This window comes from Palaemon carinicauda, chromosome 21 (genome assembly GCF_036898095.1).
Source record: "Palaemon carinicauda isolate YSFRI2023 chromosome 21, ASM3689809v2, whole genome shotgun sequence".
Classification (NCBI taxonomy): Eukaryota; Metazoa; Arthropoda; class Malacostraca; order Decapoda; family Palaemonidae; genus Palaemon; species Palaemon carinicauda.
The window spans coordinates 86,934,872-86,958,782 of NC_090745.1; the positions used below are offsets into that span (position 1 = coordinate 86,934,872).

Consider the following 23,911-nt stretch of genomic DNA (forward strand, 5'->3'; position numbering starts at 1 on the left):
AGTAGGGTTGCTACCCTGCACTTTTTAATCTAATGGCTACCTTCCAGCTTCGATGAAAGATAATCCATATAAATAATATAAGGTTTGTTAATGAAGAATGAAGGAACAAATAAGACTATGAAGGTAATATTGTATACATTTCTTTTATTGGTAATTTAACAAAATATACTATTAATGGTATACAGCTAAAAAGCACCAAGTAATTAAAATGGTATGCCTTAGCTGTCTATTTAGGTGAATATTTATAAAAACAATGCATACCATCACTTGGTGAAAACAAAGAATTAATAATAGGTTTTAACTCAAGAGGGTAAAAAGTATGTACTGTACAGGTAGGCAAGCAGGAAGCACGCTGTTATGCTAAAATACAAGTTAAACCTATGAGTATTGATATGAGCAATAAAAGCAACTGTGTTGTACAAAAAAAGTGATCATCTGTCATTTCGTAGAGAAACAGACGTCTGACTTTCATTTCTGAGCAAAAATCCTTTCTAAAAAAAATAAACTGTAAATTCTATACAAGATGAAATGACAAAGTATACTCTATTATAATTTAATCTGTAAGCTGAAAAATCTCATAAAACTGAGAACATTTAACTGTAAACTCTAAATCTCAAACCTTCTTTGTCTGCAATGGAATGATAAAGTATCCTGAATATTTCTTCCCTAGCAATCTCCCTCTGTATATCCTGCAAATGCAAAGTAGGTAAGGTAACCTAGCAAAGGTATTATTACCTATCATCAATTATTCTAAAAGTGACTTAAACCCAACCAACTATTACAGTATTTTCATTAAATCTAATAAAAGCAAGGTGAACTTGATAATAGTTAGTTTGCCTGGGACTATCAATTCTGAAAATCTAATTATAAGGAGGACCCTGTACAACTTGGTTGCTCCTTAAGACTATTTAGCTATTCCTCTAATTTGGCAACTACATTACTATATATCTATAACAGTTAAAACAACTTATGAAAATTAAGTGGATTTCTCAAACCTGGAGAGGTGATCTTATAGAATATTTTAATGACAGCAAAACCAAAGAATTAAAAGTCAGTTTTAACAAAAGTTGAAGATATGATTGAAAATCACTTTGAGCAAAACTAAGACTGACTATGAAGTGTAAAGTGTTCGTTTGAATCCTGTGGGGGGAATACAATACAAAAAAATTCCCAAAATCTAAAAGTTTAAAAGGAGGAGGTGATTTATCATCCCTTGTATGTATAAAAATCTAATGGTGAAAACTTCAAAGGAGAAGGGTTGCTATTGTAAGTGACAGACCTTGGAGATTAAGCATTTCTGTTACCTTAGAAACAATGTAGAATGCAGAGGTAGTAAGGAGGAATAATCAGCAAAAATAACAACCCAGATAATTAATGATAGCTAGACTCCTAGTAAATAAGATAAAACGTATTCTGTAATAAATAGAAGGAAAACTCAAAACATGTAGGATACTTATGCTTCTTTACAAATTCGTGAGGATAATCTAAAGGAAATTAGCATATACTGTGAAAAAGTCTTATTATGTTCTTGTCTTTAGTTTGTTGAGATCAAGACTATGAAAGAAAGTAGATGAAAGTAGTCTGAGGTCAGAAAATGGATTTCAATATCAAAAGATATTTCCAGTGTTTAGAAAATGGATTGCAATCTTGATTTTCAAGAATTAAATGTGTAGTAAATTAACAAAAAAAAAAAAAAAACATCAACTAGTGGTAAGAACCAGATGATGGAAAAAGACTTTTAAGCAAAATGTAGAACTTACAAGTGGAGGAAATTGTCAGAATGTTGACCATTTAAATTGAACCACACTAACAAACTCTCTAATTACTTTACTGTATTTCATTAATTTGTTGACCTACAAAAGGACTGACTTGTAGTGAAATTCATGGAACATATTCCAAAGGCTATGTATTTGCTTTCAAAACAAAAATTCATTTGGTCACAAATCAATGTTGAACATTTGGTTTGTTTCTTGGTCTAGTTTACTACATATCTGTGCATTAGAGGAAAAACTCTTTCACACATTATTCGTGGAATGTCTGCTCATGCTGAATTATGAGAGACTTTTGCCTTTATCATACATGACATTGATTACTGTACGTACAATATTCAGTAAATTTTAGTTTCCCTAGTAAAGTTGTAAAAAAATATATATAAAATTTAACTGTCAATCCTTGGCCCTATACTGTATTAGTCATCTTTGAAAATAATAATATGGTCACACAGTAGTTCTAGATTTAAGTTGCATATATTTCCATTAATTAAGATAACTAGGAATGACCATTTCATAAATCGCCTAATTAATCCCACCCATACAAAGATACTTGATATGAGTGTAGTCATCCACTCCATGTCTAGATCCTTCTCTCCCTATTCCTGACTCTTTGATTCCACCAAAAGCAGCTTCTACTGCTGATATTAACCCATCATTAATGCCAATCATCCCAACCTCCAGTCTGCGAGCAACTCGCCAAACCTGAAATATTAAAAATAAGTGTTAATAATAATCATAATTATAATAATATTGCACAACCTTAAGAAACTTAGTTGTTCCTACACTAGTTCAAACCGTCATCCTTTAATTAGAAGATTGATTTAACCGCAGCTGGAATTTGGCAGTTAAAACTTATGAGGTGTCGGCAGTAGCCAGCAATTATTACCCTATGGCAGGGAAGCTCTACCCCATTGCAGGCACGCTGAACAGTCACTTTGAATCCTGCCCCTGAATAACACAATTATGCTTTCCGCTTCTCTTCAAACTTGACTTTAAAAATCTTCTTTCTTGAATACTTGGACAATTCTCGAGGCCAGGAGAGTTGCCTGCTTCCCTCTGCAAAACAAATGAGCCTCTTCCTCGGGAGTAGTAAAAACAAAGGTTCCATATCCTTGTTCCCGTTAACGCTGTGTGACGGCTTTGGACTTGACCCCTAGAAGGGGAATAAAACTTCAGCATCTTATGACATTGTAATTGGGTTTGGACTCGATCAAATAAGTTACTCAAGGTATGTAGTTCATTTAGGATAAGATATATAAATTATCCCACATACAAAGAAAGGCTGGTAATTCAGGTTCCCATTTAGTGCTAAAGCCTTTTATCCTACTTACAGTATACAATAAGACGGATAATTGCCAATCTAGTCCTGAATTATGATCTGCTTCCTGCCTTTCTATAAGGAAGGTACTTACAAATCATTATTGCAGATATCTTAATGAAATTCATATGTTGTATTAAAAGGTAAACTGTACTGTATATGATTAGTTTAAAAAAACTTCAAATAATGGTCAATCTCCACTATACACTCTATCAATTACTTCAAGTTGAAAGCTCTGTAAATGAGGTTAGGTCCAGATAATTAGTTTTAGATCATTTTTATCCTTTGATAATGTTGTAAAACCATGAACAAATGGTGATAGGCAATGTTTTCTGACATACTTCATCATTAGACAACATCCTAAACCAACGGAGTACAAGGTCATCCTTTCCTGCTCTGGATAGGGAGGTGCTGTTAATTTGGGCTTATTTGAAGAATTTGCAGATGTTCAGGATTTTATTTCAATTTTGGAGTATATAACCCAGTGTTTTATAATTCTGTTTCATGGGGGATTCTGGGGATGCATCAGCTTACACTGTGTGGGTTTTATAATAAAAGAACAGGTATTTACCTCAATGGTACCTCACTGGTGGGACAGTCTTGAAGTGCAATTATTCCCTTATTTTGGCCCTTTTTCAGATATAGATGTAGCCTAATTGGTAAAGTAGTTGTTCACTTGGTTATCAGAACATAAGCTAGACAGTTGCTTGGGTTTTATCAGCAATTATATGTGGTGTTTTACATAAAAACTGTTTATGGTTATCTTGTTCCACATTCTTTTTGTGTCGTGTGTGGGGGAACAATTTTTGTTTAGAATTCTTGCAAGGAGTATGTACGCCACACGGTAACCTTCTGGAAAGTATGTTGTATGATCATATAAAAATTCATAGCATAAATGAAAAGCAGCTAAGCATAAAGAGTCTAGTGCTTTAAAAATGAATGGTTACTACATTTGCCAGCATGTCTACAAATTGTAAAATGGTAGGATGACCTATATGAAGTCAAACTTGCAACTCCACTGGTCAATGGCCCTACCACACTGAAAACACCGCTTCTCATCTTAACAGCTAAGTTAAGCAATGTTAGGTCTAGTCACTACTTGGATGGGTGACTGCCTTAGAACATCAGATGTTGTTGACAAAACAATGATAAAGTTGTTTTGTTCTCTTTGTCTCGTTCCCTTAGCATAGAAAGTAGATAACTTATGTATGGGAAAATTGTAGATCTTTCCACATCCACATTTATTAAGCAGGTGTGAAACTTGTTAAAGCTCTCTGCAAACCACAAATGACTACCAGTCCTGTTCGGGAGACAAGGGAAATGGTCTGTGGATCAGTGTCATCTGTTGTAAAGAGTATCAGAGAAGGTTGAGGTACCAACCAATCTGCTCAGACACCCCATTTCAAAAGTGTTTCATCTAAACCCATCCATTTAACATCTAATCCCCTGGAGACTTTAGATTGTATTCTCGAACTTATGGTTTTTGCAGTCCTCTAGATTATCCTTCATAGGTTCTAAAAGATGGTCTACAATTGTTTTATATTAACTTTCTAAAAGAGTCTACAATTATTTTGTATTAAAAGACACTGATATTTTTATTTTCAATGGTTTCAGTCTTAAAATTTATCAATAACTGGAATTAGACAGGATTATCTCATTACAATATTTCAAGGTGTCCTTTTAAGAAAAGAATTTCCAATCTCAGCTAATTAGGGTATAGAAAAATGCTTGATTAGATACTCAAGTATCTGGGATTAGACCTTTCCTTTTCAGGTATTTAACGATTGTCTTTAAGCAAGTCGGTATTAAAATGTTTCAAGTAATTAGGTCTAATTTTTATAATTTGAAGGCGGTTTTACAATATTTAGGTGGTTTGATTGTTTAAATCTTTGGAAAATCTTTCATTTATAGATTTCACAGCTTAGAAGCTTTTTCTATTAGTAATAACTCAAGTTAAATGCATAATAAACTGCAAGCACTACTTTTAAAGGAGAGCTTTGGGAGCATGAGTTGATTTTGTCTTTTTTGACTTCCACCTAAGCTAAATTATATTAAGACTTGTCTGTTGCAACATTTTCACTGCTCCTCTTTAGAAATGGTTGTAAGCACAGCTTTCTTTGTCTGGTTACAGCAATCACTATGGCCTATTATGGAAAAACTATGGACATTACAGGTAGTATCCCAAATTTGCTTCGTACAGTTAGAATTTCTATTCATCCTTTGTCCAAAATTGCAGCGTCATCTCTAATTGAAAGTTTGGTCAGAGAAACTTAACAAGAATTGGATCTAAATTTTATAAAGCCTTGAAGATTAATTTTCTACATTTTAGCAATAAACCTACATCTCATAAAATTTGCAGAAATTTTTGTTTGGAAATAAGTTTAGCGGCAAGTTTAGTGTATCAGGTTGGTGTTCAGTAAAAGTTATTTTGAAGAATCCTGACCATCTTATTGAGATTGCTATGCTCTAGGTCCTATAGTGCCTGCTTGTGATGTTTAATATTTTTAGTTCAATTAATTCTATTTCTCTTTTTTAGATATTTAGAATATTATTTAAAAAACAAATCTTGAACCCCACATTTCAAACTACTTTGAGATGGTTTCTATTAATTCAAATTATTTTGATGTTTTAATTAATTCAAACTGTATTTTGAAAAATGGTTTCCATTAATCTAGACCAATCCAGTCTGAAATTTGAATTATTTTATACATTTTAATATAATTTTTATTTAACTATTTCCTTCAGTGGTATCCCAGCTTCATCTGAGTGTGGACGTCAGCAATATGGACAACAGGAGGTTCATAGAAATAAAAATAGTTTATACACATTACATGCCCACCAAATGCCCCCATTGACTTGTGATGTTAAGGAACAGGGAATACTTTCGACTTCAAAAATGAATAAGAAAGAATGCCTGGAGCTTTGCTTCCTGTCATTAATTGAAAGGAAATAAAATTAGAAATTTTTCATCAAATTTTGAGGGGTAAACGTTGATAAATCGAGCTTATGGAGAAGCAATATGGATACTGTATCAGGCAAGTATAGAAATAATCAATCTTAAACAGAAAACATTATCTGCTTGCCTAGAGGTGTTATTTGTCCTGGGGATGGTGGAGATGGAGTACTCGAACTGGTGGTCTCCCACCACCCGGTTCTGTGTCTTAGCTACGGAAAAGACAAACTTGAATACTAACTCCTTCCAGCTATAAGAGTGAGAGACATCTGCTAAGAGGTCGTGGAGCTAGCCTAGTCGCTTGGATGAAACCAGGCGAGGAGGAACACAGTTTTCAAGGTGAGCTCGTGATCTGCCTCAGGAGCTCTAAGGGCGGCTTCTTCAGCATTTTGAGGACCTTGATGATCTCCCACCCGGGGTTTGGAGAACTCGGAGGTGGACATGACTGGTCGATACCTCTTATAAGTATCGAGAGCCGCTTGGAGGATCCTAGATTCAACCCCTTGAGGAGGAAGACCTGTCCCAGGGCTACTCAGAAACCCTTCACTACTGGCATGTGCCAGAAAATCTGTGATGATGGGGATCGAGGTATTGAGCGGCTTGATGCCCTCCTTGGCGCACCACTTACCAAAGTCAGCCCACTTTGCTTGGTATAGGGCCCGCGAAGGTTACCCGTCATCTGTGCGGTCGACCTTCTGGAGTAACCCTCCCTCCTTAACAGATGCTGCATAGTTTCCACATGTGAAGGAGGAGGCTTGGGAGACCCACGTGGAACCTCCGGAAGTGTGGCTGCCTTAAGAGGTCTTGCCGCAGAGGCAGAGGCCACAGCGGCTCCACCGCCAAGTCCTGGAGATCCGAAAACCCTTCTTTTCTGGGCCACCACAGAGCTACCAACATCACCTTTGCTTGATAGCCTAACATAGAAGGCTGAAGGGGGAAAAGCATACACGTCTAGCCCGTCCCATGGGTGCTGGAACGTGTCCTCTATCGCTGCTGTCAGGTCTGGCACTGGGGAGTAGAAGACTGGCAACTTCGCGTTTAGCCTTGTTGCGGAGAGGTCCAGACAGGGAGAACCCCACCTTCCCAACACTGCTTTGCCACCTCCGGGTGTAGAAACCATTTGGCAGCCAGCACTTGTCCACGCCTGCAACCATATTCCTCTTTCCTGGAATGTACGTGGTGGTCAGGGAAATGGTGTTGTCCTCGACCCAGGACAGGATCTCCGCTGTCAGGTCGTATATACGACGGGACCAAGGACCACCAGCTTCCTGATGTAGACGACTACGGTGGCACTGTTGCTCATCAATGGCCCTCTCCTCCCCACTAAAGAGCTTCCCAACTCGTGGAAGGCTTTTCGAAATGCCATTAGTTCGAGCCCTTTTATGTGGAGGGCCTTTTCCTCCAGAGACCAAAGTCCTGCAGCTGCTTGGTCAGGCAGATGTGCTCCCCATCCCTCCTCTGATGCATCCGTGAAGAGGAGGACTTCTGGAGGAGGATCCAGCAGCGAGACCCCTGCTAAGGTGTTCCTCGGGTCTAACTACCACTGGAGAATATCCCTGGTTAACTGGGATGGAGGTGTCTCACCGATGGGTATCTCGATGATAGGGCCTAGATTTCCTTCGGGTCCCACTGGGTTGGCCGCAGCATTAGTCCCCCTCTGGGGACGAGCTTCTCCACGGATACTAGGTGTCCCACTAGCCTCTGCCATTCCTTCAGAGAACCAGGCTCCCCCTTGATGAGAGGCTGCGCTACTTCCAACTTCACGACCCTCTCCCTCATACCCTATGGAAGGCAGAAGTCTCTACGCCTACTCTGTCATCAGAGTACGGTCGCGGGCCTACCGCTCGGAGGTCCATCCCACGTGCCGAGGAATGACGGTCCCGGTGTTCCGCCCATCCAGCAGAAAGGGCTGCAAGCCTGCCTCCCTCCGCCTGGCTATACTTCACGTCTAGAATGGGGCGCGAAGACGTGGAGCAGTAAGACAGCGGGCTGAAGGAGCGGGGCTTCCTCTCTCGGTCTTTTGTTCCCTCTCGACACGCCTGAGCCGAGGTGGGGGGAGGGAGACAGGGGCGGCATCAGCGATGTCTGATGCTCCCCATGCCAGCAATGGGTCTCTCGGTGGGGACCTGAACAGGGTACTGGGAACACCAGACCAGGTCTCTTGCACCCACAAAGAGAGATTAGCGCTTGGTAGCCGCTCAGCGGAAGCTAGTGCCTCCATCGCGTGGGGGGAGGGAAGCATTTACCAGAGGTTGGAAGGAGACAGCCCACATGATCTGCAGATAGAAATAAATTGCGACCCAGCCTGAGCGGAGGCCCACCAGCTAGGCTGGGTGGCCCAAGGTAGGGGCGCTCGAGATGGCAACGACCCATAATGCCATTGGCTGCTGTGGGGACTCCCCCCCCCCCCTGAGCAGGGTGCACTGTCCTGGAGCAGGTGCCAGCGAGGGGAGATCAGCGCCTGGGAGCCGCCACCTCGCAAGCGGGTGAGGGAACGTCTAGCAGCAGATGGGCGGAGACCGCACACTAGGTCGGCGGATAGAAGGACAGTGGCCCAACCTGGCTGAGGCCTGCTGGCCAGGTTGAGCAGCCCCAGGTAGGGGTGCCTGAGAAAGAGGTCCAGGCTGAGCGGCAGGAAACTGACTAGGCTGGGGAGGCCAAGATAGCAGCACCTGAGCGGCGGGAGCCTGGGCCGTGTTGTGGAGAAATAGTTAGGAAAAATACAAATTTAAAAAATTAATTATTTATTATTAGTTAGGTTGAACTGTATTTGTATAATACATTATTGTATTTCATAAATTTTTTTACTGTTTATTTGATCTCCAGTCCATCACTAAAAAAATTCTTTTCATTACAGAGTGATGGTGCCCTGCACCCAGCAGGGATTATAGGCTAGATGGAGAAGTTTGTCAATAGAAAAGTAACTCAAAGCCTGTCTCGTTGTTATAACTTCCCGTACACTGGTGAGTGATTCAAGCATGCCCTACTACATGGTGATGTAATTGAACTTGAGAGCAAAAACATAATTACGCGCATACTGCTAATATAATAATGTAAGCTTCCTTGTTAGTTTCCATTAATGACTATATGAGTAAGATTAAGAGCAAATGAAACTAAAAAAAATAAAGCAAAAGACACAAGACTGAATAGTAATGTCTAGTGATCTCCATGTCCATCCGGGAAAAACCATAAAATCCTCAGAAAAGGAGCAATCTATAAACTCCTATGTATCCCAGTGAAAAAAAGAAAAAAAATGATCATAAGAGTACTGACTGAGAATTATGCTAAAGTCATAATTGTGCGTGTTTTATTATATAATTATTCATATCACTGACAGATGTTTTCCCATCATAGTGTAATAGCCTTCTTTCATATATTGACATGAATAGTGTTTCACATACTCGTCCCCGGAAACAAGTGAACAAAGTGGCATAGAAAAGTTTTCAGTGGCAGTCAATTTTAAGCGTGGTCAATGTCCAAACCCTGTTTACTGTTTATGCATACAATGAACGACAATGTTGCATGGTTTCCCTTTAAGCTTGAAGTTTTATGTCACAAGCCTGAAACTTTCGCAGGAAAATATCTACCTTAACCAAAAAAGCTCAGTCTTGATGTTAACAATTAGAAAATTTGCATCACAAACCAGATAGGGTTTTATCCTGAAAAAGGACATTTATATGTTATACCTTATTTTTGTGTGTGACTTTGCAATTAAGAGGAGGGGCCTCAAAATATAATTTTAATTGGTCTTGCCTATTTTCTACTTTCATGGGTGTAAAATAACCATGACATATGTGTATCACTGAGGATTGTAAGGTTTTTTATACTACAAATTTTTTTTTATCTTTCTGATGTAGAGGTGAGAATGTAGAGTCAGGTCCGATGTGCAACCTTGTTTTATAATCCCTTTGATCTTGATGCAAGCTCATTCAACTTACATTTGAATTTAGCCCAAATAGATACACTGTTAGGTGGGCCTTTGTTTATACTTATATATGCAAATTAAACTTTTAGAGGATTGATTCCTACGAGGCTCTGCCTGAATATATCTATGTCTCTGCTTATGTTTTTTGAAGACTTGACTTTTCATACAATAGTTTTGTATTTCTTTTCTCTCAGGAATGAAATAAACTTTGTTTCCCCTTTTTCTTATAAATTGTAAAATTTTTCTTGCCCTGCAATGTCCCCTTCTCAACCACCATTCTATATTTTTTTAAATTGGATACCATGCATGTTAGTAACAAGTGAGACGGCTTACCTCTGAATAATATTAAGCAACTTCAGTTCTACCTGGGTCCCCTTGCCCAATATAAAATCATAGGGTGGTGCCCAGTGCCCAGTTACGTTGACTGTTTACCTTTTGCCCAGATTTCTGGGTATTTTTGTGTTGAGAATGTTGGAATGTGGTTGGTATTCGGACACTAGGCTGGCTTCGGGCTACATCTGACCACAGGTCGCAAGCCCACTACAGAGTGGTCAACGCGTGGCGATGCTGGAAGCGGCGGAGAACCACCCTCTGAGCAGGGAGCGCTGCCCTGGAGCAGCTGCCTGAACCAAGCCATCATCTCCCTCAACACACCCTCTACATACGGCGTGGCCGGCCCTGGTGAGGGGGTGAAAGTGATCCCAGAAGGACCGGGATCGGGAGGGGAAAGCAATGTCTGCAGCTCCCCACACTGGGAAGGAGTCCCTAGGTGGGAACCTGAATTGGACCCTGGGGTTACCCGACTGGATCTCTAGCTCCCATGAGAAGAGATCAGCGCCTGGTAGCCACTGAACGGAAGCTGGTGCTGCCATCCCGTGGTGAGGTGGGGGAGCAGCTCCCAGAGGCTGAGAGGGGGCCTCCCCAATGGCCGGTGAAAAGTAAGGTGGTGGCACAGACTGTGCGACAGCCTGTAGGTCAACCTAGGCACACCAAGATAGCGGGTGGTTGACCCAGCGCTGCTAAGAGAGGCAAGGGATCACCTTTGCAGGGACCGCAGCCCTGGATCAAGTGTCCGAACCTGACCATCATCTCCGTCCTATTGCAGGAATCCACTTCGGCCAAAGCCGACGGCGCCACCATCAAAATCTTATTATTAACATCACAGTCACCACCCACATGACATTGATCCACATCAGGTCAAACTTGAGGCAGAATGAAAGGCAGTTGAGGCCTACGTCACAAATATAAGGTTTACTGTAAGTAAGACAAGCTGGACATACAATCTTACAGTTGAACCTAAGATAACTATTGCGAAAGTCAAGCAGACAGAACTTTATATGCAAACATGAATGTACGTTAAAATATGTACTTTCTATATACAGACTTACATACATTAAACATATACATATATGTGTATATACACAGTCAAACCTCTCGATACAAAAGAATCAGCTTAAAAAATTTTCATTTTGCGAAAGGAGATGCGAAGAATTTCACGACTCGGATTACGAAAAATGTTTCGGACAACGAAAGGCAGTACAGAGCAAAACCCCGACCGTATCCAAGACGGATTTTAAAATTCGCACGCCGTCAGCCCGTAAACTCGCTACCACCCTCCTGCGTTTCCATTGGTTATCTCCCTACTCGGATGATAGTTCCCACCATGAGATCCAGCTCTCCTATTGGTCGGCATCTACTGTACTGTATCCCAACGTGCATCTACGCACTGGTGTTCCAATGTCTTTTCGTTCGGTATAGTACACATTTTAGAGTATGTACTGTTATCATGAGTGATATTACGATATATCATTACCCATGGGTCCCAAGAAAGTCGCTGATGTTAAGGGAAAGAAGAGGATGATGCTTTCCATGGAGATGAAGATAGAAATAATCAAGAAGTACGAGACTGGCATGCGGTCAAGTGTGCTCGCAAATGAATACTGTATGGCCGAAATCCATCTACGATAGGAACGATCCTGAAGCAGAAGAAAGCTATCAAAGCAGAAACACCTTCTAAGGGCGTGACTGTTTTCTGGAGCAAGAGGAGCCATGTCTACAATGAGATGGAGAGACTGCTACTTGTCTGGATAAAGGACAAAGAAATAGCTGAGACACTATCACTGAAGTGATAATCTGCCAGAGAGCCAGCCCCATTTGCGGTGATCTTGTGCTTGCTCAGGCCGAAGCCGACGCACGAGAAAGAAAATCGAAGCTGGAACCCCCAGAGTTCAAGGCTTCTTGTGGGTAGTTTGAAAAACTTAAGAGATGCTCAGGCATTCATTCGGTGGTGCGTCATGGGGAGGCTGCAAGCTCGGACACAAAAGTGGCCGAAGCCTTTGTTAAAACGTTCGACAAGTTGACTGTCCGGGAAGACTACAGACCCCAGCAAGTCTTCAATTGCGACAAAACTGGGCTTTTTAGGAAAACAATGCCTCGTCGAACATACATCATGGCAGAGGAAAAGAGGCTACCTGGACATAAGCCTATGAAGGACAGGCTTACCCTTGCACTCTGCGCAAATGCCAGTGGGGATTGCAAGGTGAAACCTCTGATGGTGTATCACTCCGATACTCCTCAAGCCCTCAAGACCCATAAATTCACTAAGGAAAATCTGAATGTGTTGTGGAGGTTTAATGGAAAAGCCTGGGTAACAAGACAATTGTTTATCGAGTGGATAAATATTTGTTTTGGTCTGAATGTGAAAAAGTATTTAGAAGAGAAGCGCCTCCCTATGAAATGCATGCTGGGGCTGGACAATGTCCCTGCTCACCCTCACTCCCTCCATGAAGATATTGTAGCAGAATATCCCTTTATCAAGATTATCTTCAAACGAACACCACCCCTCTCCTCCAGCCCATGGACCAGCAAGTGACTTTAAACTTAAAGAAACTTTATACAAAATATCTCTTCAACATGAGATGTTTCTAAATCATTGAGAGCACAAACCTCACCCTTCATCAATTTTGGAAGGAGCCTTTTGATACTGTCATATGCCTCAAAATCATCGATCAAGCTTGGCAGGTTTCGAGGCGTACCTTGAACTCTGCTTGGAAGAAGCTGTAGCCTGATGCCGTCTCCGCATGAGATTTCAAGGGCTTCTACGCAGAACAAACTGAAGACTATTCTGAAAATGTTGACGATCCTGAACCTGTTGCTCAACCTGAAGTTGCCGAGATCGTTAAACTCGGTAAGTCCGTGGGTTTGGAAGTTGATGAGGCCAACATTGATGAGCTTATCGAGGAGCACCAAGAGGAACCTACAGCACATGACCTAAAGGAGTTGGAGGCCATGCGAGTGAACGTTGTTCAGGAAGAGTACATCAGGGGGGAGGAGGATGACCCACTGACAATGGCAGAAATTAAGGAGGCTCTAGACGGCTACTTTACAATGGAGGCTCTCGTAGAAGAGACCCCCAGAAAATATTCTCACAGGTCGTGTGCTTGAGTACTGTAATGAAGTTTGCCCGAGTCATTTCAGGAAAGTTTTAAGAAGCAGGCAGAAGCAAGCTTCTTTGGACAATTATTTTAGAAAGAGGCCTTCCGTAGAAGCAGACCAAGAGCCAGCTAAGAAACAAATAAAAAGTGCAGTGATGAAGAAAATAAATAATGTAATTAAATTCAGAAAATACAAAACGTAAAGAAAAAAAAATAATAGAAAAAGGAAAAAAATAGAAATTTTATTTGAAGTTTATCGTAAAGTTAAGTGTTAATATTTCCTGCCATTTGTAGATGATTTTCTTAAAATTAGGTATTAATGTTTTCTGTCATTTATAAATCTATTTTATAAAGTTAAGGGTTTACGTTTTTTGCCACTTATAAAAGTTTTCCGCTATTTTCATCCTCCTCTACCGCCCTGCACTTCGCTCTCGGACATCGCCTCACTCCAAAGGTAAGGTTCCACATTTTTTTTTATCGTGTTTATACTGTTTGCTCTAATTAAACACTTCTTTTACAGATTATCAATGTTAATTCATTATTAAATGATCAAAATATAGTACTTTTCATATATTTAGTACTATTTAGTGGTGCATATCCTTTTTATAATCATTTAATGTGGTGTTTTTCTAGGGTCTGGAATGAATTAAGCTATTTACAAGTAAAAGAAGACTCGTAACACGAAAAAAATCACTTTAAGAAAGAACTTACGGAACCAATTAATTTCATGTTGTGAGGCATTACTGTATATACACATGCAAATGAAAAAGAATATCAATATCAACATCAACACATGCACCCATATAAATATATACAAATGTACATAACTACATGTATGCATGTCAAACACTTCCACATATGCACATACATGAAGCAAGAAACTAATCTTCTCTACAAAGACTCAATGAAATCAGAAGCTTAAACGTAAGACCCAATGATGAAAATCTTAATCCAAGAAGAATTTCCTTTATCCACAATGATGGATTGATCAATGCTAATCATAAAAAATGAAAGCCATAGGTGTGCGAATGTTGCTACAACATTCATTTCAAGGTATATGATAAAATGTTAATTACTTCTTAATTATTTTCTTCTTCATAAATGAATATGTATGAAGCTATTCATTCCACAGCACGTCCTCCTGCACTGGAACATATGGGATGATTGGTACAAGAATAAAAAGAGACAATGGTCTCAGTAATGGACAGACCAGCACTAACTCACCTTGGTGCGGGGATAGGGGAAGATTAAAAACACTTGGAGGAACAAATTCTCTTAGAAGAACTGTCCTTCCTATTCTTCCCGCTCCATTCCATGAGGGACAGGTTCCTTGAACTCATGATAGATCGGCTCCTGGGAGCCACTAAGCGGAAGCTGGGACTGCCATCCCGTGAGCGGACAGGGGAATGTCTACCCGCGGCCGAGTGGAGGCTGCACCTGCGGTTGACAGGTAGAAAGATGGTTGGCCGACCTAACCTCAACACCCCCGCTATGTCTGTGAGGGGGTCTCCAGGCACGGAGGGGGAAACACAAGGTCCCGATCCGATCCCGTTAGAGACCTCCTCTGCCACCGCAGGCAGCACTAGAGACAAAGAAGTCCACGAAACAATGGGTACTGTCAACCATGCCAATAAAGGACGAGACCCTTCCTTGAGGGTGACCTGTCCTTCTTCGACTTCTTTCATTTCTTAGTGACCATCTCGGGCCACTGAATATCTCACACGTATCACTCCGGGAACACACATGACCCCGACATGAAGTACACCGAACGTGAGGATCAACGTCCACGTGTGAAAGGAAGGCTGCACACAACTTCCCTGAACAAATGCAAATTCCATACTTAGCGAACACGCAAGAGAACAAGAAGTAACACAGGAACTTGAGAACAACACACGCTCTAACAAAAGGGAAAAAGTAACAGTCGCAAGAGAAGCTGGCAAGTTAACCGTAAGTGTCAACGACTGGAGTAGAATGGCCATCTTGACTTAAGAAGGGTCGCCTGAGGCTTCTTCTTAGTGCATTCTGAGAAAACAAGTGAGGCCATGGTCACAAACATGGAGAGGGGGGGGGGGGATTAGGCCTGTTGTGGGGTCATGGGGGCTACTAGCCCAGGTTCTCCTAAACAGTGATCCGTGGTAAGTCATTGGAACAAATAATAACATATAATAACATATTTGGTTATACAAGTAATGGAGACAGACCTGTGTAACATTGAAACAAAATTATACTTAATAAAACATTCATCCTTGCTGTTAATAAGATACTAAAAAATAAAAAAACTGTGAGATCAAAATGTACTAGTACTAGTGAAGCTGACAAACAAAAGAATAAATCCGAACCACGTTTTTTGGGATGTAACGACTCAGTATATGGGAGGTGAGTGTTGGTATAACAGTCATAATGGAAGGTTCATAGCAGCTAGAGAGAAAAAAATTCATGGCAGCCCCAACAGAAGGTTCACAGCAGCTAGAGAGAAAACAATTTTATGGTAGCCCCTAAGGAAGGATCATAGCAGCTAGTGAAGAAAGTTTTTTTATCATTTTTTCAATTTTCATTCTGAATTACTGGGTAATAACATTTTGCTTTTCAGAGGCAAGACATGTAAATAAAAAAAATTCAATAATAAGATATTATTTTAAGACTTGCCTATGATTCATTGTCCCCCTCCTCCCTATTTCCAGTGATATACTAGAGTTGAGTTACAGGTCTTAAATACCTCAAGATAGTATGAGAGAAGTGGCAGCTGGCTTGGGTGGATCTCCTGAAACACAACACCATTTCAACCCAGCAGTCTGACTAATGATACCATGCTGGATGATTTCCATAGGGGAGGAGACAAGAGTTGAAAGAAAAGCTGTGATTTTTAGTCTAGGTAGTAGGTTGGCCAAGGTACCAGCCACCCGTTGAGAAACTACCACCTGAGAGTTATTGGGTTTTTGAGAGCCAGACAGTACTATATTGGATCCCTCTCTCTGGTTAAGGCTTATTTCATCTTTGCAGACATACACAGAATAGTCTGGCCTATTCTATGCACATTCTCCTCTGTCCTCATACACTTAACAGCACTGGAATTACCAAACAATTCTTCTTCTCTCAAGAGATTAACTACTTCAATGTAATTGTTCAGTGGCTACTTTCCTCCTGGTAAGGGTAGAATAGACTCTTTAGCTATGGTAAGCAGCTCTTCTAGGAGGACACTCCAAAATCAAACCATTGTTCTCTAGTCTTTAGTAGTGCTATATCCTCTGTACTCTGTACCATGATCTTCTACTGTCTTGGATTAGAGATCTCTTGCTATAGGGTACACTCAGGCACACTATTCTATTTTGTTTCTCTTCCTTTTGTTATTTTGAAGTTTTTATAGTTTATATATGAGATTTATTTTAATATTGTTCTTCAACTTCTCTTGTAGTTTTTCCTTATTTCCTTTCCTCACTGGGCAATTTTCCCTGTTGGAGCCCTTGAGATTATAGCATCCTGCTTTCCCAAATAGGGTTGTAGCTTAACAAGTAATAATAATAATAATAATAACAATAATAAGGTCAAGAAGCTTCCACCATAGATATTAGCCTAATGACTCGCATACAGTAAATCAAAATAAACTCTTAATATCAAAATTCTGATTTTGTTGGGTTCCAGCATGCATGATTGTAATTTGAAATGATGAAGCAAACATGTTGGCTGGCAGCTGTTGGATCACTTCTAAGAAATATATTCAAATTTGAAGTGATTCTTAACCCTGAGATCAGGTAAATTCTTAGAAGTATGGTATATGCCCAGAAAGAGGTAAAATGTACTGTGGAACCTCTACATACGATCTTAATTCGTTCCGGGACCTGCTTCGTATGTTAAAACAATTGCACGTTGGAGTAAATATTCCCATAAGAATACACTGTAATTTGTATAATTTTTTTCTACAGCCCAAAAACCTATGATAACTCCTTAATAAATTACTACACATAATTACACATTACAATAATACAATTGCATTATATAAGAGAGATGTAAAAAAAGAATAATTATAAAGAAATAATAAATAAAAAAGGGGTTTTTATTGTCACTTTACCTTAGAGGCAGGCCAACGCAGGTGTAGGATTAGCTGCGTAAGAGGAGACGGACGGTTGGCGAGGAGGTAGAGATGGTGACTGTGATAACGTACCATAACTTACTCTAACTTACACAACGTGAACTTTAACCTAACTTAGTTATTTATTTTTTTTTAATTTTTATATTTCATATTTTTTTTACATTTTTTTTTTCTTTTTGATTTTTAATTTTCATAACTTTCACTCAATTCAATCTTATTTCCTTTGCTTCACTTTGATCCATTAGGCTTCCTTCTGCTTGGAGATCGTAGACATATTCCGGCCATATTGTTTAGCCAGATCACTCACACGCACACCGCACTCATGTTTTTCTATAATTTCTTTCTTCAATTCTGATGAAAGCATTGCCTTCCTTTTCTCACCACGACTAATACCTGTACTGAAACTAAGCTTCTTAAGACCCGTGATTATACGTAAAATAAAAAATGAAACGTAAGAAAAGGAAGATAATAAGCACTGTTAATAACAGACCAAACAGAGGACAACCACACGATGCGTACGAGAACAGAGAACTGACCAACTCAATGCTCAATGGCGTCCCTCCGATGTGCTGCCATCTACCGGCGTAAACAAGATCTACGTCGGATGTTGGAGCATGACTTCGGGTGTCGGGACGAAAATTTGATCAAATTTTACTTCGGATGTTGGAACAATCGTATGTAAAGGCAATCGTATGTAGAGGTTCCACTGTACTTTGAAGATTGCATTTAGGGCATGCAGTACAGTAATTGCCAAACACTAATACAAATGGCATGTAATTACCAAGCAATCTGCAATGATTGGTCCCCTTCGCAGGAGACTGAAAATGGTTATCAGGAGGTTGAAATAATGCTAGGTATCCTGAAAAAAGTGTAAATGCATTAGCTGTAGGCAACTACTTAGAAGGAACTTTTTTTTTACCAAAACAGCCATCGTCCTTGTGATTACTTAAGAACTGACCACTTCAAAAGAAGTGGGAGTTCTTTCAACACCTTTTGAGTTCATATATACACTGGCAATAATGCCCAAAGTACGTCAGTAAATTTTAAGATCTGAGGCCAACCATCTTGAATGAAACTAATGTAAATATGACTTAACAAATTCATATCAAAATCACATCCTATAATTCTTCGGCTTTCAAGACCACAAAGGTAAGAAAAAATGGGGTCGGGTACTATTTGGCGATGACTATTTGGCGCTGACCTGTTTTGGCACTGAGCTGTTCCATAGATAGGTTAGAAAAATATGAAATGGATAAAAACATGGCATTTATCTAAAACCAACTATAAATAAAGTTAATATAACACCACATAAGTAAAAAGCTAAAAACTTGCCATGTGTTTAAAAGAATAACTGATAAAATTAATATATATCTTTAATGAATAGTATCATAATTGTAGGCCAGACCTCGTAAATATTCAAGTGGTGCCCGTGAGCCAAAATGTGTTACGACTGAAGTTCACCTGGTAAGTCCCTCGATAAGGCATCAATGTAATTATCCATATGGGACAAAACATAATGCTACAATCATTTTTACTTTTAAGGCAAACTCTGGATCGTTATTAATTAGGAGCTGGAGCCCAAGCTGCTTCAAATACCTAAGTATATTATGTGCTAACCAGCTTTGCCTCCCAAAAATTGGTATTCTCTCATCATTTTGTCCATTGTACCCAATTGAAAAGTTTTCACTTTCACCATTGTTCGTCACACAGTATTTGTAATCTTTAGGAATTACCAATTCTCTTGAATTAGCAGGGTTCTGAGAAGCAGAATTTATCAGATTTCGTTTCCTATGTATGATTTTTTTTTTAAAGCCGGTGAGTTTGGAAGTAATCCTTGTGCAGCTTGGGAACTATTTTCAATACATCTGTTTATAACTGTTGATGGCACTTCAAGAGTTTCTTGAGCTTTAGGTTTCAGATTTTTTTTGACAGGAGCAACTTCCACGTCCACTGCTGAAGCACCATGATTATGTTCATTAACATCCTTCACTACTTCGTTATTTTAGTGTGAATTCGGTATCTACATTCATTTTTCAATTCGCATCTCCAAAACAGCAACGTTGGATCACTTTTTCTACATTTATCAAAAACATATAAATATCCATCGTGTGAAAACTTCGGTTTATCTCTCTTGCTAAGAATATTTTCAGCCATTTCTGTTATGGATTCCAAGTGAAACTAAAAGAAAGACTATATCTAACATTTTACATTTTAAAGAAACAGGCCAAGGTTGCACCAAATCGTTAGATAATTATCCGGAATAAGTGTAGTTGTTCACAGAAAAATCATTGTTGAAGCTGTCGTATAATTGCCGTAGTTTACAATATAATTACATAGTTTAGTTAGCCATCATCCCAACACACACCAAATCGTTTTGTTTATTTATACTTACACACACATCCAATATACACAATAGTTTTGTTTTTTCTACTTATCGTATTGTTTAATTCATTACACACCCATAGACAAATTCATCATTTTATTTGCTAGTTTTATAACCTGGAGCCAAAACAGGTCAGTGCCAAATAGTCGTCGCCAAAAGGGCGGCGCCAAATGGTCCCATTTCGGAAAGAATTATCTAGAAATCTGTATTAAACCATTATTGAAAATCAACTATTTGCAGCTCTTCTTAATCCATTTCTAGTATGATGTGAAGGATATTGGTATAATGGATCAGGAAGGACTGCTTAAAATATTCCTAAAATAATAAACAAAAGCTCATTAATTTCTATGATTAAGTTTGACATACTTGGCAGATAAAGTGATTAGTAAAATTAGTTTGAATTAATTATTATTATTATTATTATTACTATCCAAGCTACAACCCTAGTTGGAAAAGCAAGATGCTATAAGCCCAGGGGCTCCAACAGGGAAAAATAGCCCAGTGAGGAAAGGAAATAAGGAAATAAATAAATGAAGAGAACAAATTAACAATAAATCATTCTAAAAACAGTAACAACGTCAAAACAGACATGTCATATATAAACTATTAACAGCATCAAAAACAAATATGTCATAAATAAACTATAAAAAGACTCATGTCCGCCTGGTCAACAAAAAAGCATTTGCTCCAACTTTGAACTTTTGAAGTTCTACTGATTCAACCACCCGATTAGGAAGATCATTCCACAACTTGGTAACAGCTGGAATAAAACTTCTAGAGTACTGCGTAGTATTGAGTCTCGTGATGGAGAAGGCCTGGCTATTAGAATTAACTGCCTGCCTAGTATTACGAACAGGATAGAATTGTCCAGGGAGATCTGAATGTAAAGGATGGTCAGAGTTATGAAAAATCTTATGCAACATGCATAATGAACTAATTGAACGACGGTGCCAGAGATTAATATCTAGATCAGGAATAAGAAATTTAATAGACCGTAAGTTTCTGTCCAACAAATTAAGATGAGAATCAGCAGCTGAAGACCAAACAGGAGAACAATACTCAAAACAAGGTAGAATGAAAGAATTAAAACACTTCTTCAGAATAGATTGATCACCAAAAATCTTGAAAGACTTTCTCAATAAGCCTATTTTTTGTGCAATTGAAGAAGACAGAGACCTTATATGTTTCTCAAAAGTAAATTTACTGTCGAGAATCACACCTAAAATTTTGAAAGAGTCATACATATTTAAAGAAACATTATCAATACTGAGATCCGGATGTTGAGGAGCCACCGTCCTTGACCTACTTACAATCATACTTTGAGTTTTGTTAGGATTCAACTTCATACCCCATAATTTGCACCATGCACTAATTCTAGCTAAATCTCTATTAAGGGATTCACCAACCCTAGATCTACATTCAGGGGATGGAATTGAACACAAAGAGTTGAGAGGCATCTTAATATTATATTGCTCTGCAGCATTAATAATTGAATAACAAACCTGTGAATAGTCTTGAGAGAAAAAATATCCAGCTAGTCCATGCTGGCATGCATTGGCCTTTTTAAGAACCTCTTCCTCGCTCTCAAATCTGAAAATAATGATAACTATTAGGATATTTAGAACTATCATGACTGTTGTCTTATAAAAATATATATTTTGTATCCATGCAGAAATTTTGCTAGACAACAAACAACAGACATGATTAATAATGTATGTATATACAGTAGTACTGTAATTTAAAATATGTTTGCACTAATTGGAAAGCAAAATACTACAATCCAAAGGGCTCCAACAGATAAAGGAGCCAGGTTCAGAAAAGAAATAGAGAAGTAACAAATTAACTATAGCCTAAATTAGTAGAAAAAATATAAAATATATTAAGACCCGCAACAATGTTAAATAGATAAGTTATATATAAACTATAGAATTTGATTTATGTCAACATGTTCAGCAAAAAAGCATTTGCAACAAGTTTGAACTTCTGAAGTTCAACAGAACATGAAATTTAACACGAAGAGCCGCTTACTTTAGCTAAAGAGTGTGTATGAGGACAGAGGAGAATATGTAAAGAATAGGCCAGATTATTCAGTGTGTGTGTAGGCAAAGGGAAAATTAACCATAACCAGAGAGAAGGTCTCATGTAGTGCTGTCTGGTCAGTCAACGGATCCCTTAACCCTTTAGCGGTAGTATCTCAACAGATGGCTGGTGCCCTGGCCAACCTACTACCTACATTTTTTAAGCTGGAATCACATAGTTTACAGTTGATTTCATGGAGTTTTTCCTTAAATAGGCTATTTATTGTGAAATTATGTTAATAAAATGTAAGGTACATATCGTTTGGTTACATTTATTATCCGGTACCGTATTTAGGGCTACCTATATACTGTACTGTACTTAAAATGACAATAGATTTAATGCATTATATGCTGCTTGACTCGCAGACTTTGAACAGCTTTGCAGATAAAGAAAAGGGATTTTGACAAAGGAAAAATCTATTTCTGGGCAAGGGACCTGTGTCACCCAGTGAAATGCTTCTTAAAACACTATTTCAAAGGTATAAATACTACTAAATATACCAGAGAAAAAAGTTGCATGGAATGCTAGGAATATATCCAGCTCGCTCACTCCTAAAGGGTGTAGGTATCAAAACTGGGGCGAGTGATACCACTACCAGAGATCCCTTTCGAATTAGACTTCTCCCTCCTCAAAAACCCCCGTTACTACGAGGTGTCATTCACTAAAGCTATTGCCCCCCCCACCACTACCTAACCTTCTCCCATCATTCCTATTAGCACCCCAAGCTTGGGCCAGCCTAGGGTGAGGAAAAAGGAGGGAGGGTTCACTGGGCGACACAGGTCCCTCGCCCAGAAATAGATTTTTCTTTTGTCAAAATCCCTTTTCTGGGCTCAACCTGTGTCGCTCCGTGAAATAGTAACAGAGAATTGGTCCTATAAGCTTGGAAATACACAAAAAGTTAACGAACTGAATTAAAATTAGAGAAATTCAATTAAGCGTGTTTTACTAAAATCCTTAATATACCACCACATAAATGGGGAATCGCATAATTTGGGTCCGTACTGTATATAGCATAGTGTATTGTACTGTAAAAATTAAGTAAAGAAAACAATAAAATACATTTTCAGACCCCTTTCCAGCGGTGACGTAGATATGATGGGAGACGAGTTAGTCACCACTCAAGATAAATTCACCATAATCGGATAACTCGGTGTCATCTTATATATCGTGGCAATTGTTGAACGATTTACTTGATAGGCACGTTCAATATTTACCATTTTCTCATCGCTATCTAGTTTTTTGGTAATGGCTACTTTAATTTTCATTGAAATGGCCTGCCATTTCTTTATATTACTGCCTCTATCATCACTAATCTTGCCCTTCATTGTGCTACCACTAGCAATCTGTTTACCAACCATCATCATCATCATCATCTCCTCCCACACCTATTGACGCAAAGGGCCTCGGTTAGATTTTGCCAGCCGTCTCTATCTTGAGCTTTTATATCAATATTTCTCCAATCATCATCTCCTACTCCTCAGCCATGTAGGCCTGGGTCTTCTTACTCTTCTAGTGCCTTGCGGAGCCCAACTGATAATTTGGTGAACTAATCTCTCTTAAGGAGTACAAAGAGCATGCCCAAACCATCTCCATCTGCCCCTCACTATGATCTCATCCACGTACAGTATGGCACTTGAGTAATCTCTTATATAAAGTTTAATTTCTAATCCTGTCCTGCAATATAACTTCCAATGTTATTGTAATTCACAAAAAATAAGGCCAAAATACACTGGAGGCAATACAGAGAAACAGCTAAAATGATCACAATAACAAACACAATTGATTTTGAATAAAGTTGTTTGGTGCTGAACAGCCTGTGTGGCAGCAGCGGCATCAGGACCCAGTCAGAAGTGGCGGTAACTTCAAAATTATAACTTCACGGAGTTTACAAACATATTTTTGACTTGCAGCAATTTGCGTTTGTAAATTGGATGTTTGTACCTTAATGGCTGTCTGTACC

At 39.1% G+C, this 23,911-nt stretch overlaps 1 protein-coding gene across 1 annotated transcript in view; it reads right to left on the minus strand.

Moving 5' to 3' along the window:
* Positions 1 to 1,890: 1,890 nt before the first annotated feature.
* Ssadh (succinic semialdehyde dehydrogenase) overlaps positions 1,891 to 23,911 on the minus strand; it is a 204,628-nt gene continuing 182,607 nt past the window's right edge. Inside the window, exons 11-12 of the mRNA XM_068345083.1 lie at positions 21,375 to 21,462; positions 1,891 to 2,474 (exon numbers count right to left, since the gene is read on the minus strand). Coding sequence (XP_068201184.1) covers positions 2,295 to 2,474; positions 21,375 to 21,462 — 268 coding nt within the window. The 3' untranslated portion in view covers positions 1,891 to 2,294. The remainder of the gene's footprint in view (positions 2,475 to 21,374; positions 21,463 to 23,911) is intronic.